Source organism: Acipenser ruthenus, chromosome 9, assembly GCF_902713425.1.
Source record: "Acipenser ruthenus chromosome 9, fAciRut3.2 maternal haplotype, whole genome shotgun sequence".
Classification (NCBI taxonomy): Eukaryota; Metazoa; Chordata; class Actinopteri; order Acipenseriformes; family Acipenseridae; genus Acipenser; species Acipenser ruthenus.
The window spans coordinates 4,613,319-4,629,252 of NC_081197.1; the positions used below are offsets into that span (position 1 = coordinate 4,613,319).

Genomic DNA, 15,934 nt, shown 5'->3' on the forward strand with positions numbered 1-15,934 from the left:
ACTCCAGGACTTCCTGTCTTTCTCAGCTTTTTCACAATAGCTTCTTAAACAACCTTATAAAATGGGTTGGGAGATATATGAGTACCGATGACTTAAGTTTGTTTGGGATACAGCACGGTGATGTTGTGACTTTTTGTTGTCGCGTGTAAATGAAGACGCTGTTTGCTGTTTTAAAGTGGGTATCTGAAATTAGGTTTATAGATCGCCCCACTTTGGGAGAATTAAAAAAAAAAACGATTCAAGCCAGCTCGCAAGCTTGTGTGCCAGCTGATGTTATCACTTAAGCAAAGAAACTTCTTAAAACTGTGTTTATTTCAGAGATCCAGTTTTCCAGTCCATGTTGTTTTTTGTTTGTGCTGAGTATGTTTCCGTTGTTTTTGAAATTTATATTTCGTCTGATAATAATTAGTAGCATAATTGATAATATTCTTTTAGTTATTGTAAGAACTATCGTAAATGTATTACATTCATCTCCAGTTATATCGTCCCCCCCAGCCATTCATATTCTGAAACAAAAAACAAACGGAAACGGTTTTGTTTTGTTTTTTGACAACGTGCCAGCGCTTTGTCTACAGCGCCCTCTGTTGGTGTTTTACTCACGTTTCTAGATGGAGTTACATTGCAGATATAAACTTGAACCGTCTTTGACATCTGTGCTTGTAGTCTTTTAAATATAAACATGTTACTGCCCTGCCTGTTGGAAACCTTTTTAACCGTGTATATAAATAACCACGAGAAAAAGAACTACTGAGCGCGTGTCACTCACTCGTTACCAATTCAGGTACGCACATTAAATTGTGCTTTTTGACTAGAATTATACACCCGAGTCGATTAATTAAATAAATAAAGTTTTGAGAGTATTCTAGATTTTTTTTAACCATTTCATGCACTGCGACCTCATGGGACATATATAAAAAAAAAAAAACTCTCTTCGTCTTTATATGGGGACATATGGGAAAACGCAAATGCATGAAGACCACAGGAGGATGCGATTGTTTATCATATAACCAATTGGGGGGGGGGGGGGGGGGGGGGGGGGGAATGTAAAACATTTTCATCAATGAAACAGCCGAGGTCAGGCAGGACGCGGTGGCCGCGCTGTTGGTGCAGACTGAGAACTGAGAAACTCTCCAAGCTGCAGGTGCAGGCGTGCCTCTGGACTCTGTGTGTGTGTGTATCGTTTATTGGTTGTTTTCTGTCCGTGTTTATATCGGTCGTACACAGTGCCTTCTTTGAATACATGTATCACAATGTGCATTATTTTGTGTCCGACTCTCCAACTAGGTCCTCTGGGACTCTCTTTCGGTAGAGTGCTGTGTTGAACTGCATTCTCGACCATCTTTCATTACAATATATTCATTATGTGTGCAAAACTATTTTTTCAGCTGTTTTCTGTATTTCGTGCATGAAAGCGTTAAGGAAGACAACACAGTCTTGACCGCTTTTTTTAATATGTGAAAGCTTTTTTTTTTAATGAGCCCAATACTAGCTCTATTCCTTACAATTACATTATGTTATGGTGGATTTGTTACTATTAAGTGGTATTTTGAAATTATATAGCAATTCTTTTTTTTTTTTTTTGCCAACATCTGAACCATAAAGATGACCAATTGCTGACCCTTGCACATTCCAGCAAGGCAGCCAGCACAAGGTAAAAACTACAAAGTAAAGTGGATGAACTTTTCCTCGCTCCCAGTTTTCCCTGCTCCGGAGTGATCAATGTGTCAACACAGTTTTTGTGTCTTTAAACGGAATGGCGCAGTCTGACTGGATTTGCATTTAGATTCTAAATACATTTAGTTCAAGGTGGTTGCTTCTCAATTCCTTACATAATGAGTAAAAAGACAGGCCACTTTCTTAGTAATAATGTATTGACTGCCCTCCAACAAGTATTGGGACAGATGAACAGCCCCCGTTGCAGAATCTCGTTTTTAGGGACATGCACAACCCAGTAGTTCTGCGTTGGTTGGGAATTCAAATTTCTTTGCACTTTTGGAATGGATTACCCTTTAAAATAATTTGCAGATATTAAAATGCATGAAGTTTCGGGGGGAGGGGGTAACATGGGAAAGCTGCTGAAGGTTAAGTGTGTGTAAACAAATAATCGTATAAATAATTTAAATATATAAACTTTCACTTTTTGAAATCCCTTTCTATTCCATTGTATATGCTTCTATGTTTAAAGCTAGAACGTTGCACTGTAAAGTTTGCTTTACTGTACATCGCGTTGCACTGTGTCAATTGATATGGCTGCCCATGTCTTCACTACTGTATGCTTATACACACTGATACGCTTTTACTGTATACCGACCTGATTCAACGTTTATTAGGGTAATTTCCTGACCTCTTCACATTAAAGCGGACAGGCTTCTCAAAGCCGGCTGCTGAGTAACGCTGTTTCACTAAGTTTCCCCTCAGGTCACAGACGTTGTTGTTTTTAGCTGTCCTTGCAGAGCAAGCAATCAGTTATCCTGTGTCTCTCTTAAGTGTCGTCATAGGAGATCAGATGGCCAGGTGTGTGTTCAGTAATGGATGACTGGCGCTGGGAAGTTCACCTTATAGTTTAAATGTAGTGAGATGCACCTCACCCTTTTCCAAACAGTTTACTCAGCATTGCATAACCAACAAGGCCCATTTTCACAGTCATTACTACTACGCTTTTGCTTCGAATTTACTATGTTTTCCCAATATATATATATTTTTTTATGCTTTATCGTACTTCTATGTTTTACTTTATTACAAGTTGATAAGCGTTTGTTAACATATTAGCACACAAGTATGCTTTCCCTACAATTGGTATACTGCAGTATAATCTGTACATTTATGTTACTTTATAGAGGATGAAGGCATCACTAATGTTATTTGTATTACTTTAAGTTTGTTTCCATAAAAGGCACTTCATACTATTCTGAAAGGAATGTATATCAGCCGTGGTCGAAAAACGCGTTTTTGCGCAGTTGGTCCACCACGAGCCACCGTATTATTACGTGCTGGTGGTGAACTGCAGGAAACGTTCCCACTGTTGCTCGGAGATGTTTGTAGATTTTTTTATGTTATTTAGAAAATAACAATGGTCAAATGGCAGTATTACAAATTTACAATAAACTGAATTTGACACGATAGTAATCACTTTTTTCATTTCTGACGTCACACATTTAATTCCCATCTCCCATTAATAATGGTATAAATAAAGCTTTGACAAAATTGTCTGACGCTGCCTAGAATCGATCGATCAATCAATCAATCAATCAGTATATTCTGTACATTTTCAGGAGAATGATGGTGAACTCCCCGTCCCCTTTACCAGAAAGAGCCATCTATGGCTTCGTCCTATTCTTGGGTTCTCAGTTTGGATTCAGTGAGTATATTGTTAATGTATTGATGTACAGTGTCTGCACAGATTAAAGGACGGCTTATATCTCCAACAGGAAGAGCAAAGTCTATAGGACCTGCTAACCTTCAAAACCTAGTCAATGGTCTGTTGGTGAATGTCTGTATCGGAAAATGATTGCTTCCTAATGTATTTATTTTTAATTTTTCAGTTCTTTATTTGGTGTGGGCTTATGTTCCCGAACCTTGGCTGCACTCTTTGGGTTTAACGTACTGGCCTCAGAAGTAAGTGATCATCTTAATAATAGTTGTTTGGGTATAGGGACTAATCTTAACTGATATCTGTCCACGCTTTTACCATCAATCCAGTTATTTCCATGTGACTGCAGTTATGTATTTATGGAAGTTGTCACTAGACGATGCTCATTTGTTTTTGAATATTTCAAAAATCATGGCTTTGTTTTAAGAGAGCTTTTTTTTTTTTACCTAATACAATTAGACGCACCTCTCCCCAGTTCAGTGCTTGTATGTGATATAAAGTCACTTACTTCTCTCAAGAAAACATTGTTAAATTACACATATGAAATAGATGCAGTATCCTGTGCTTGGTAATGACTTCTGTTTTTATGATTTCAGGTATTGGGCAGTTGCTTTGCCCATGTATTTGCTAGTTGCCCTGACAATTAGTTTCGTGCTACTGCTAGGCATCAACATGATGAGCACTGCTCCACTTAACTCTGTGGACACTGTCACAGGTGAGTAGTTACACTGGACGCCAACATGCTATAATATTATCCAGACCAGAAAATGGAAAGTAAATACTAGATTGCTAGATTCAATTTTGATAAGCCCTCTTGATCTTCAAAACATCTTGGCTGGGAATGCAGACTGGGGCCACTCTGTAATTGTTCTTTCATGTGTTTAAACTTATCAAGTGACCACTTGAGTCTAGAGCTTCCATCCCCATCCTGGGAGTGTCACATGGTAGTGATGCAACTTTGGCGCCACCAGTTGATATTGAGGTTTTCTAACTGGATTTCCCATTACACGCTAGGACTCGCAGACCTATCCATCACACAAGTGCTATTATTATTATTTAGTGTCAAATCTTTTCAAAGAGCCTCCCATTGCTTTCTTCACTGAAGTTTCCCTTTCAGAAGATATATTCAACTCTGTAATAGTTTCAATGAAGCTGGCCGGCACACTGTCGTAATACTATAATAATATAATTAAATAATAATTCTAATCCCTTGAATAGAAAATGTCTTTAGCGTGATCAGAAATGCAACACTGATCTAAGCAACAATGAACACAGTACTGTAAAAATAATACAACTTCACCTTTAAGGGGACCAATTTAACTATAGTTATTATGAATATTTAAGAGGACATTACAAAATGTTTAGTAATAGTGTGTTTGTACTACAATTATGTGCTAAAAAAACACTTTGATCAAAAGAAACTAACCCCCACACTGAACATTTGTAGTAAGATTGTCTCCAGTTTTTCTTCTAACTGTATGTCCCTCTAAACATGGTGTTTGCAACAACTTGTATGAATACAGTACTACTCTGAACCCACTTGAACCATGCTATCACAATGAAATGCCTGCTGATAGCAGCTGGAGAAAACAAACTTCCATATCACAATTGATCTGATGAGTGTGTGAAAGATTTAGAGCTGCCTCAGCTGTACATTCACTTTGAACACATCGCTAATGTGAACAGGGTCCTAACTGGTTTGAGTTAGTGACAGTCTGCTGTAGCTTCATTTATTTATAACCTGTTCCGCCAGTACATTAATGGTATTTTCTACCTCATTGTTGCAGACAGCTATGCTAAGAGCCAGCAGGCTCAAGAGTCTCAGAAGGGAGCTGTTCCAAGCTTAAAGGATGTTTCCATCAGTGAAGTGAATCGCATTTTCTTCCTTTCACCACGCCACCTTAATCACCAAGTGAAAAGTAACTTGGAAGAAGCTTGTAAATGAACACAGTCATTTTCTAGAGGAATAACTGTTTGGGGGAAAAACGGAGAGGAAGCATACCAGCATCATTTCTACTGAGCGCTCAGTTGGGACTGGGGTGCTAGTGCTTAGTTTACCAGGGTGCACGCCCTGGAACTAGAACTTCAGACATTGCACATTCTAGCAATGACCAGGAATGCTCTGTTTTTTAGACAATATGGGCCGTATTCACAAAGCCTTAAGGTCTGTTTTGAAAAATTCCCTTAAATAAAATAGTGCTTTGAAAAATGAGAATAAACTATTTTTATGAGCTACAAACCTGATAAAAATGTCAAGTAAAAATTCCTTCAAACAGTTTTGTGAATATGGCCTTGAAATACCTCATTTCCACTAATGTGTGTAGAATTCTAAACTGTAGTCGCAGTGCAGTCTTCAGATCCACCACATTAACAAACAGGTGCACACTATATTTATTTATTAGCAGTCGTCAAACATGTTTAGAATTAACACTGAATCCTTACTATACCTAAATAGAAATGGTGTTTCTGGGAGTCTTGTACATAACAGTTTTTTCTTCCCTTGTACTGTATGTCAGTTGTTTTGGGGAATATGTCTGCTAATGATAAACCTTTAGTTCTGAAATAATACCATGCAATGGACTTGACATGAATAAACTTAGACATGCTTCCGGCCCTGTTTTGTTGAACTTTTACATTTAGGTTGAAATCCCTGTTTTGTATTTGTTTATCTGATAATGGCTGCAGTCCAGAGGCGTCAACTGCGTCTGAAGTCCCAGATACTTAGGAATGAAGTTAGCCAGGGTTAAATACAAAACTGTTTACTCTGAAAGATAACGAAGAAGAACAGGACCCTTTATCAAATCATTTTCATAACAATGTGAGATCTCTTGTGACATCAAAGAGACAACGACAAGTAGAAACTGGAGCAAAATGTAACCAAGCAATGGTATGGTCATCAATTAGCTTTAGGGTTTCATTATCACGTCTGGCATTAGTTAGTTTGGGGGAATGAAGACTATATCCTCATTCAACCCTCCGTATGCTGTATACTGCATGATGAATCCTGTTGGCATATGTACTTTAATAATAATATATAAACCATACTGTAACATGCTGTATATGTTTTGTACATACAGTGTCCTCTGCTGCAGTTCTGCCTGTGGTTTCTGATTGCAGTGTGTTTGTGGTGTATTTCTGTGCCTTAACGAAAAAAAGATGCTTCGTGTATGCTTCTTTATTTTAAATTAGACATGTATGTTTCATAAAGTTGAAATTCTGTATATTGCCTAATAGGGAGAAAAAAATTGCCCTGTGGTGTGCCCGCTCAGAGGATTATACTGTACTAAAATGATGACAAACAGAAGCGCTAAGAGACTTGAACCCACTGGGCAGCAACCGCATCAATTATACTGTGCTGTCTGTGCTTTCTGCGCTTTCTGCTTGCTGGAATTGCTAATAATAAATGTGCCCATATTTAATTTCACATATTAGCACTAAATATTCTTTACGTTTAGCAATTGGAGTTGCCATGGCAATCCCCTAGATTTCTGCCATGTGGTAGCACAATAGCTTTTCTCCTATTTGAATGCATTGTGTATATTGTGTAATAGTGGAATTTAAAATCCAGTTGAATTAGTACAAATTAAACTGGACACACATTCAAATTTCCAGTGTTTTTTTTTTTTTTTGTGCTTTTTTGAGTTCTTTGAGTGCCACCACCTCAGCTTGGCTTTTCTTTCGGTAAGAGTAAAAGTTTGGGATTGACTCCTGCCACTCGGTATAGATTGAGCATGTCCCAGGCTGCACAGGAGAGTAGATAAGAGACCCAATCTCCTTCATCTGATGCTATCTCTAAACCTGAAGGGAGGAGTCTGTCACTTCATTTGATTGCTTAAGGAACGTGATCATAGCAACACTAATAGAGGTTTGCTGAGAGCTATCTTCACAGGGGAAAATTGCAATGACCTAAAATACTGCTGTTCCATCACACACCAGTGACAGAACTAAAGCTGACTGTTGGATGAACTCTGTTCCTAGCTCTTCATATAACCCTTTAGGCTAGCAGAGTTAATTAGAATCTGTTTGATGATGCCTGCCAATTCATCTAAGTGGCAGAGATATTAAATGCAATTTACTACGTACAGATAATATAGTTTGCTAAGCACACATATATTAACAAAATACCAACAGATAATAAAACAACCAACACACGAAATCTTTAATCATTCTAATACACAACTTTAAATACAAAATGACAGCATTGTGCAAAAGTAGGTTACCATGAGCAACAGCCCTGTTACAGCACATGGCCAACATGTTGGGTCTAAGGTGATATGTGGATGAGGCAATAACAAGCAGCTTCTAGAGTTTTAGGACAATTCAAATATAGCAATGTTAAAACCGTCCAGCATCCAGAGAGGGCAAATTCATTCATTTGTATTTATCACTATCAGTACCGTAAAGACCCTGAAGAAGTAGATCACCATCCATGATATTTAAACATTTAAATCTTTGTCTCTTTTTATTAAGTTTCTGTTTCGCACTGCTATATATTCTCTGCATGCTTAAAGGTATAGATGAGTATGCATTACCCTTACAAATGATCTTCAGTGGCAATGCAGTGATTGAGCCATTAGTACAATGGTACCAATACACATCAGCAATCCATATCTGTACCAGTGTGCAATATTTGTTCCAAATGTTGCCATTGCTGGTAACACTGTGTCTGCTAATGTTTCTATTATTACAATTGTAACAGTATCCTCCTTACATTTTTTTCCAAACTTTATAAGGGTTAAGCCTATGAGTGTTGCACCACATCATAGCTGTATGTGTCTGGGTAGTTAAGGTCATTACAGTTCATGACCCTCCAAGCAGCCTGAGGTGCAAGTGAAATAGACGTAACCCTACTCTTATCTGCTTGTTTTTCAGCAGGGCTCTTCAATCAGTCTGCGGTGGAGCAGCAAAGCAGCTCAGTTTCACCTGGGCTTTGCCTGTCACACAGTGCCCAGCCCCAGACACTGCGGGGGGAGGGGGCTGCTGCAGCACTGTCATCAGAGTCTGAGATAAAGCATCAAAAACAAACAGGGCTGTGATCAAATAGCAGCGCAGTGTTTAAACCCAAGTGTAATGATTTACCCCGGCCCTTAATATAAACTAAAGTAGATCAGATGTCAGAGCCCACTACTGCTAAGGGTGACTGGCCTTCACGTCCAGCTGAATCCTAAACTTAGGTTTAGGGACCAAGTTGGATCCCTGCTTCATCTATTAGGAACCCCCCGGTATTCACCAGAGCAGTGGGCTTTGTTTATCAGAAATAAAGAATAACTCATTATGTATGGAATAGATAACTTACTGGAGCCTGTATAGTCTTTCTGGAGGATCAAATATTGATTCAAATGAACTCTTCCTGAATATTAGTTAAAGCACACATATGGCAGGGTTAAGTGGGTGTAATAATTGTAAACTTGTATTTAAAATGAAAACTAAATGAATGATTACCATTGAGACATGTTACTTAAGGCATTTCCCATGAATATGCAGTGCAGATGGTGAACCGGTGTTGGCTGGGTCTTTATTCTTAACCTGTTGTTTCTTTTCCCACCAAAGTTGCTCAGTAAGGTCTAGATCTCAATCTGGAAGCAGGCTAATCCATCAACCTGGTCGTTTTCTGTGGCTGAGACTGAGTAATATGAACTGATGTGTTTTGGGTCATTTTAAAATAGTTATTGGTGTTTCCGTACGCATGACAAATTGGAAGTGACTAGCTTTGAGAATCTAGCCCTAAATCTGATCACCATTCAGTGACACTTCCTGAAGGGTACAGCAAGGGCCAAGGCTGCAAGGGCTTCCATGCCTTCCAGTGGGGGTTGGCTGGTAAGAATTAGCAATCAGTCTTTCGTGGGAAGAGCCGCGGGCCATTGCCCGCTGGCTGTATTGTCAAGTACTGCAGTGAAGATCCGTAGCCTGACTTGGGTGATTTATGGGATACCATCCATCAGATAAAAAACAAGGTCAAAAGGTATACCTCAAGTGACCAATACAGCATCAAGGGTATTTATTAACAGAAAAGGAAATGAGACACCAAAGATAACTTCTGTTCTTTCTAGTGACAGCCATGGGTCTCAGCCTATTTCTCTCTTTCTGAGTCAATCCAAGCTGCTTGTTTCAATAACCAGTATTTGGATTGTCTTGTTTGGGTGTTGGTGACACAGCAGGTAGGGCTGTGACCTCGTGGTTGAAAGTTCACAGGTTCAAACCCTGCTCTGGACCACACTTGGTCATGCTCCATCACCAGCACCATGTGCCGTGATAACATGCTACTTTGCAGACCTTAAGCGTCCTTGGCAACTTATCAAAAAGAACTAGTGGAGGTATTAGTCCTAAATAACAAGAACATGCACAAAATAACCATTTCACATAGAGATTTAAATAGGATAGATTATTAAATGTACCTCTTGCACACATACACACTGGATGTTATGCTAGACAGAATCAATTTTCAGGTATTTATTTCTTAGTTAAGCATTCATGTCTGACAAAGATGAGAATTCACTGTGGTGACGGTAAAGGAACGGTCATTCTGGTATTTCAGAGAGCTTCTACCTGTTGTATAACAGCTACTCTACTTGTAAACTTATTGGCTGTGACGGTTTATAAATACCTTTACTTGGAACAAATGCTTTAAGTTAGTGTGCTGGGAGGCATTGCAGTAAAGGTGCATGTCAATTGTAATGTATATCTACATCATTTTAAGGCTTCAGTATTTTTTAGGTTCATTACAGGTTGTGTTTGTTAATAACTGGCCACGCTGATTTAAAGGGTACATAAGGACCTTTTTATTTTATTGTGTTATGTGTTCCCATGTGTTACTTTTTTAAACTTTTAAATTGCATTCCCTGGACCTCTCAGAACTACATTTCCCATCATCCTCCTGCTCACTGGTAAATCCATCTCAGTTACATATGTAAGCAGAAGGATGATGGGAAATGTAGTTCTGAGCGGTCCATGCGGGTACATGCGAAGCCATCTTGACGCAGGGAATGCAATTTAAAAGTTTAAAAAGTGGTCAAAATGTAAAAAAAAAAATTAAATTAAAACAATACACACACCTTACGTAAACAGTTGTAGCAACACATGGGAACATGGAACACAATAAAATAAAAAGGTCCTTATATACCCTTTAACTGAGACTACCCTAAGCAGTAGTTGCTTGCAAGTCACTGTACAAATATTATTATTATTTGTTTATTTAGCAGATGCCTTTATCCAGGGCAACTTACAGAGACTAGGGTGTGTGAACTATGCATTAGCTGCAGAGTCACTTACAATTACGTCTCACCCCAAAGACGGAGCACAAGGAGGCTTGCTCAGGGTCACACAATGAGTCAGTGGCTGAGGTGGGATTTGAACCGGGGACCTCATGGTTACAAGCCCTTTTCTTTAACCACTGGACCACAGAGCCTCCTTGTAAAAGCTTGTAAAAGCAGCCAATCATCAATGTAATTGATCACTTGAAAGTAGAATCCTGCTCTACTCCAAGACATGTCAGGCAGCCCTCCTGGTCGCACCTCTGCACAGCTACTCTCCCAGATGGTTCTGGTGTGGATCCTGCCTTGCTGAACCTGTGGGACAGGTGAGTGACTCCTATACCAGCTGCACAGCATGGAGGAATGCAGTTAAGAAAACTAATCACACTTAACTGTCTGCACAGATAAAAAATATACTGTAGTACTCTTGGTTATTTTCAATGCTAACTTCCACCAGGGCTTGTCTAAACTATGCATTGTATCCGTCTTTAAAGAGTTATAACCACTTTTTTGTTTTGCCTCGTAGTGCACCCCTTTTCTTGTGTTGAAGATGTTTAGTTTCTTTGCTTTTTTAAAACCCTAATTTGGGATGCATATAATTCAATTACATTGCTGTGAAATGTTGGTCAAGCTGGAAGCCGACAATATGTGCTATTTTCTTTTTATCTGCAATATTAATATTGTTGGAAATATTTGTATATCCTGAATTTAAAAATAAATAAATAAAACAAACACATGGTAAGAATGGTAAAACTGTTAGGTACAAAAATTCTAGCATAACAACAACATGGTTTAACACATTTCTTAATGCTATTTTGTGTTTGCTTATGCACGAAATAAACCTTTCGACTTATTGTTTGAGAAAAACCAACACAAAACTTTACAATTTATTATAAAATATTTACAATTTGTACATACACAACAGTAACATTTACATCTAATATTAATACAGATGAAAAGAAACCCATTGCACCAATCTAGCATTGCAGGCAATTTACAACTGCATTAGAAGTATCCACATAGTAGTTTTACATTGTTACCCAAGAGGTCATCATAGTGGTTTAGGGTATGAAATAATATTATACAAACTACTTAGGTCTAGAATAAAAAGTGAATGAGTTGTATCTCTTATAAAAAGTGATGGTGAAGTAAAGCATAGTAAAGCACTTCAGACTATGGTAAAGAATGGTAAAAAAAACAGTTTAACTAATACAACTACAAAAGCTCTTGTGTTCCAGTTGCCTGTAACCGAGATAAGATCAAGAAAACACGATATTTGAGTAATTTGAATACTAACTCTTCAATGCATGGTGCAAGCATGGGAGAAGCAAATTAACTGCAAGATTACCATGAAAAATATACCGTATTACTGCTAGACTTAAAGTCCTGGCAGATCCTTTAAACTACGGTAAGGGATTCTGCCTTTGTGACACTGAAGTAACAAAGACCCCAGTATAATATTGCCAGCTCCCTGTAGCCAGCTGTTGCACATGAGTTTTTAGACAGCGTAGCTGCCCTGCCCTCGCCTTTCATACTCAATGGTATTTCCTGTTGGTGCTTGACCTAATTATCCATGTTTCTTTGTGTCTGTCACTCGAGGAGGCCGGGTTTCCTGACAGCCACTGATCCGTCTCCTCTGCGTATTCATTCCTCTGTTTTCAAAACAGGGGCCGTCTTCCCGTGTAGTTTCCCCTTTCTAGATCTGCGGTGTTGTCATCATAACCGAGGGAGGCCCCTCTCCTCTTCGATTTCCTCCTCCTCCTCCTCCTCGGAATCCGAGTCATCGTTGTAGAAGTGGATTGTCGCTTGCACAGGGAAGCAGGCCAGAACCTTCTCTCCCATGCTGTGCAGATAGTCGTGGGATTTGGACTTGGGCATGTAAAGTCTAGGGACAAATGAAAAGAACATTTTAAACATTTTTATTCACAAGTAGCATATCCTAAAGAAATATATAGGGTCTGACTTCCATTATTGTTGCTCCCGTAAAAATTCAGTAAACCTGAAGGAGGCACTAGCCAAAATATTTATTATAGTTTTAACAACTAAAACTTTGTTCTTGCATTAAACAAACAAACAAAAGCTTCGTAGATCTGTCCTCTTAACCCACCGAGTAGAGAATTTAATTTTCTTTGAAAAAAAATCAGAACACAAGCTGTATTTATGTAATTTGATACATTACAACAAGAGTTACCTTTTGCGGTTCACAAAATTTGAGTATATTATAGTAACAATATAGTTAAAGAGAAAATTAAAATAACAGGTAGATGCCAGTTACAAATGCTTCAAAAAATTACAAAGCACCCTGGCACTTAATGGGTTAAAAACAATACTGCACTACATTTAACCCTTTAAGTACCAGCACAGAGTAGGCTAGTATACCTAGCTTGTGTCATTGAAATATAAAAATAGTTTGGTTCGTTGTTTAGTTTGTAGTCTAACATCAATAACGATTGTACAGATGAAATAATGAGGATGTGTCCAACAGCCTGGCTCTTGAAGAGGTAATTAATCCTTATTAAATAAACATTCTCGCTTGTGTATTTCTAGCTTTGCATCACTAACTGCGTTTACTTTCAGATAAGCATGGTGCAAACTGGGCACCGGAGCAAAACTTTATAAACACACCTAATAATCTTTAAACAGAGATATCACACCCTCGCTGGAATCAGAGAAGTGACTTGCAGTGCATGTGTCTGTACTGGACATGCACTACCCTTGGAATGATAAGAGATTGCATTTGTGTTTAAAATTTAAAACTACAAAAATAGGAAACTTCTAACACATACATCACTTCTTGTTACAGAATCCGAACACAAGCATTTAACAAACACAAAAGTCCAGTACAGTGTAGGCAGGAGGGCTCCTTAATGAAGCAGACTCCAGCACAATGTAACACGCACATCACTGCAATAAGTGTGTATCGTTCTGCTGGCGTGATATACCTTCAGTACACACCTGACTGGATGCTGGAACCCCACAGCTCCTCTTGTCCTCCGAGCGCCCATACTGTCTGTCTGTGAACAAACCAATACCAATGCATGACCATGTGCTGCTCTTTAACAAGCACCTACAGGGGCTGCTTGCAACAGGCATGACACTAACATGAAGCACAAGTCAGACACGATGGATTTCTGAACAAAACGAACAGCACCAACACATGTTAAAGAGATTTGTATGTACAAGCAAATGCTCAGAATAGATAGTATAGCTTTACTAAAACTTGCTAATATATTCATCCAAAGTGCAGTTTGCAATATTGATATATATATAAGGGCAGCTGGCTCTTTGAGCTAATATATATATATATATATATATATATATATATATATATATATATATATATATATATATATATATATATATATATATTAGCTATTGCACCTCTGTTTTCCAATATGTCTCCATGTAAGTTGTCAGACCCGTAGCAATTCATCCCTCTCTCTGAAAATCAATGCAGGTCTATTCTAGTATTAATTTCTATTACAACTCACACAATCTCTTACCTGATTTTGACTCATTTGAACGTCTCTGTTCGACTGGATCCAGGGTCTCCATATCGCAGCATTGCTACCAGAAAGAAACACAGTATCGTTTCTTGCCTCTTCACTCACATTTAACTAACAGTACTGTATATAACAGTTCAACAACAGATTAATGTGTTGCTTAGCCTTACTCGTTATGTACTGTAATATAAAACAACATTAACAGTGTGATCTGGAATGGTGTCCCCGTTGACTGATTAATCTTCCTTGACGAACACAGTTTAACACATTGTCAAGTTTTGTTGGGTTTCATTTAACACTTTCTGACGTCCGGGCAAGTATTGACGGAATCTCCATTGGAAGTCTGCTAACTAAATTCACTGAAACACGCTATTTTTAGATTAATAAAACATGCAGAAGAAACTGAAGTTGTTATTATTATTATTATTATTATGCGTAAACTTATTTAAAAAAAAAACTACACCGTGTCAATAAACAAAATAAATCAAATGTATGTATTAATAAATTGAAAAAATAAATCATAAACGAACTGATTTAAAATCTGTCCTAGGCTAATTAAAGGGAAGGGGTATTATATAATGTAATGCAGCACATACCATTTTGGTGGTCCCCGGTTCAGTGGTAAATGAAAGGCTCTTCTGCAGCACTGGCAGGTATGCGTCACTTGTGCTTTAAGAGTGTAGCCCGTGGATTGCATCTTCATGTGCTTTGGCGTGCCTCTCAATCCAGCGCTGGCGAGCCCGAGGAAGTTCTGACACTGACTGAGCAATGCTTCGAAGGACCCGTCCGCTTATCAAGGCTTTCCTGTCAAACCCATCACCCAGGGTAAACAGGGCTCACGGCAAAAAAAAAGTGGGTGTGATTCCTTCCTAATGAGTTTATGTCTGTCTCCGCTGAGCACCTGATACAATGCATCAGAAACGATGACATACCGTTGAGGGGAGATGATGAAGTGACATCGGGAAAATGGAAGAGTTTAAGCCGGTGTCTGAAAATGGCTGTGACGATGACATTATCACAAATAGCCACTAGGCCTGTTCGGTATTACAATCGGCCGTTTAATGCTTTCATGTGCACCAACTTAATTCTGATTCATCATTTTGGTATAATTTTATTTTTCATTATCACGGTTGTATTAATTTAATGCAAGCTGCAGTATAGTTAACCATGTATTTATAACCGAGAGGGCACCTCGAAATCGCGTACAGCAAAACTACACACATCTTGATTTTTTTTTTCTTAATTTCCAAAATGCAGATATTCTCCATGTTTAAAATAACTTTTAAAACATATTTATTTATTCAATCAATTGATTAACTAGCATTGTGCTGTATCTGAAGACTTGCAGACTGAAAATACTGAAAAATGAAAATGAACTTTGTATAACAATACTACTACTACTACTACTAATAATAATAATAATAATAATAATAATAATAATAATAATAATAATAATAATAATAATAATAATAATAATGTTATTATTGACTTATTTCACAGGGCATCAATGATATGTTGACATTACCACTAGCACAACGCTCTCCGTCGCCCTCTTGCGGCAGAGGGTCTTGCTACAATGATTATATGATCATTAAACTCTCTATCACGGCGACTCACACAACCACGCCTCACAGCGTTACCCAACCGGCATGGAGCACTCACGGCAAGGACCTGAAATAACGTATTATAGAGAATATAATCACATTTTAAACGATTCACTCCCCGATAGGCGTGATAATACGGTACAGAGGGATTGTTTCTGTACCATGTGTAATCGTGCCTGAAAGTGAATGACAATAAAAACGGGTTCT

General features: G+C 38.3%; 2 protein-coding genes across 6 annotated transcripts; one reads left to right on the forward strand and one right to left on the reverse strand.

Annotated features, from left to right (window-relative positions):
* The first annotated feature begins 17 nt into the window (after positions 1-17).
* Positions 18-11,327, forward strand: LOC131696561 (phosphatidylinositol N-acetylglucosaminyltransferase subunit P-like). Of its 5 annotated transcripts, none has more exons than XM_059030872.1 (5): positions 18-175; positions 3,273-3,358; positions 3,543-3,615; positions 3,967-4,085; positions 8,243-11,327. In XM_059030872.1, exons 1-5 carry the CDS (start codon positions 150-152, stop codon positions 8,404-8,406), a joined length of 468 nt encoding a protein of 155 aa, XP_058886855.1. In that variant the 5' UTR covers positions 18-149; the 3' UTR covers positions 8,407-11,327. The 5 variants fall into 5 exon arrangements, with proteins under 5 accessions (XP_058886855.1, XP_058886856.1, XP_058886860.1 ...); XM_059030873.1 differs by lacking the exon at positions 8,243-11,327 and adding an exon at positions 5,158-6,794 and having other exon boundaries at positions 32-175; XM_059030877.1 differs by lacking the exon at positions 18-175 and adding an exon at positions 186-781.
* Positions 11,328-11,482: 155 nt separating this feature from the next.
* On the reverse strand, positions 11,483-15,452 carry LOC131738032 (protein ripply3-like). Its single transcript, XM_059030879.1, has 4 exons — positions 14,720-15,452; positions 14,124-14,187; positions 13,576-13,634; positions 11,483-12,505 (listed from the first exon to the last, which is right to left on the reverse strand). The coding sequence occupies exons 1-4, from the start codon at positions 14,824-14,826 to the stop codon at positions 12,337-12,339; spliced, it is 399 nt and encodes a 132-aa protein (XP_058886862.1). The 5' UTR covers positions 14,827-15,452; the 3' UTR covers positions 11,483-12,336.
* Between the last annotated feature and the right edge of the window lie 482 nt (positions 15,453-15,934).

Excerpts from the sequence above, each read along its gene's own strand:
- LOC131738032 (XM_059030879.1), bottom strand. The coding sequence starts at position 14,826 with ATGAAGATGCAATCCACGGGCTACACTCTTAAAGCACAAGTGACGCAT. Across the intron at positions 14,188-14,719 it reads AACCGGGGACCACCAAAATG|CAATGCTGCGATATGGAGAC; the intron begins GTATGTGCTGCA and ends TCTTTCTGGTAG. Across the intron at positions 13,635-14,123 it reads TTCAAATGAGTCAAAATCAG|ACAGACAGTATGGGCGCTCG; the intron begins GTAAGAGATTGT and ends GTTTGTTCACAG.
- LOC131696561 (XM_059030872.1), top strand. The coding sequence starts at position 150 with ATGAAGACGCTGTTTGCTGTTTTAAA. Across the intron at positions 3,616-3,966 it reads TTAACGTACTGGCCTCAGAA|GTATTGGGCAGTTGCTTTGC; the intron begins GTAAGTGATCAT and ends TTATGATTTCAG. Across the intron at positions 4,086-8,242 it reads CTCTGTGGACACTGTCACAG|CAGGGCTCTTCAATCAGTCT; the intron begins GTGAGTAGTTAC and ends CTTGTTTTTCAG.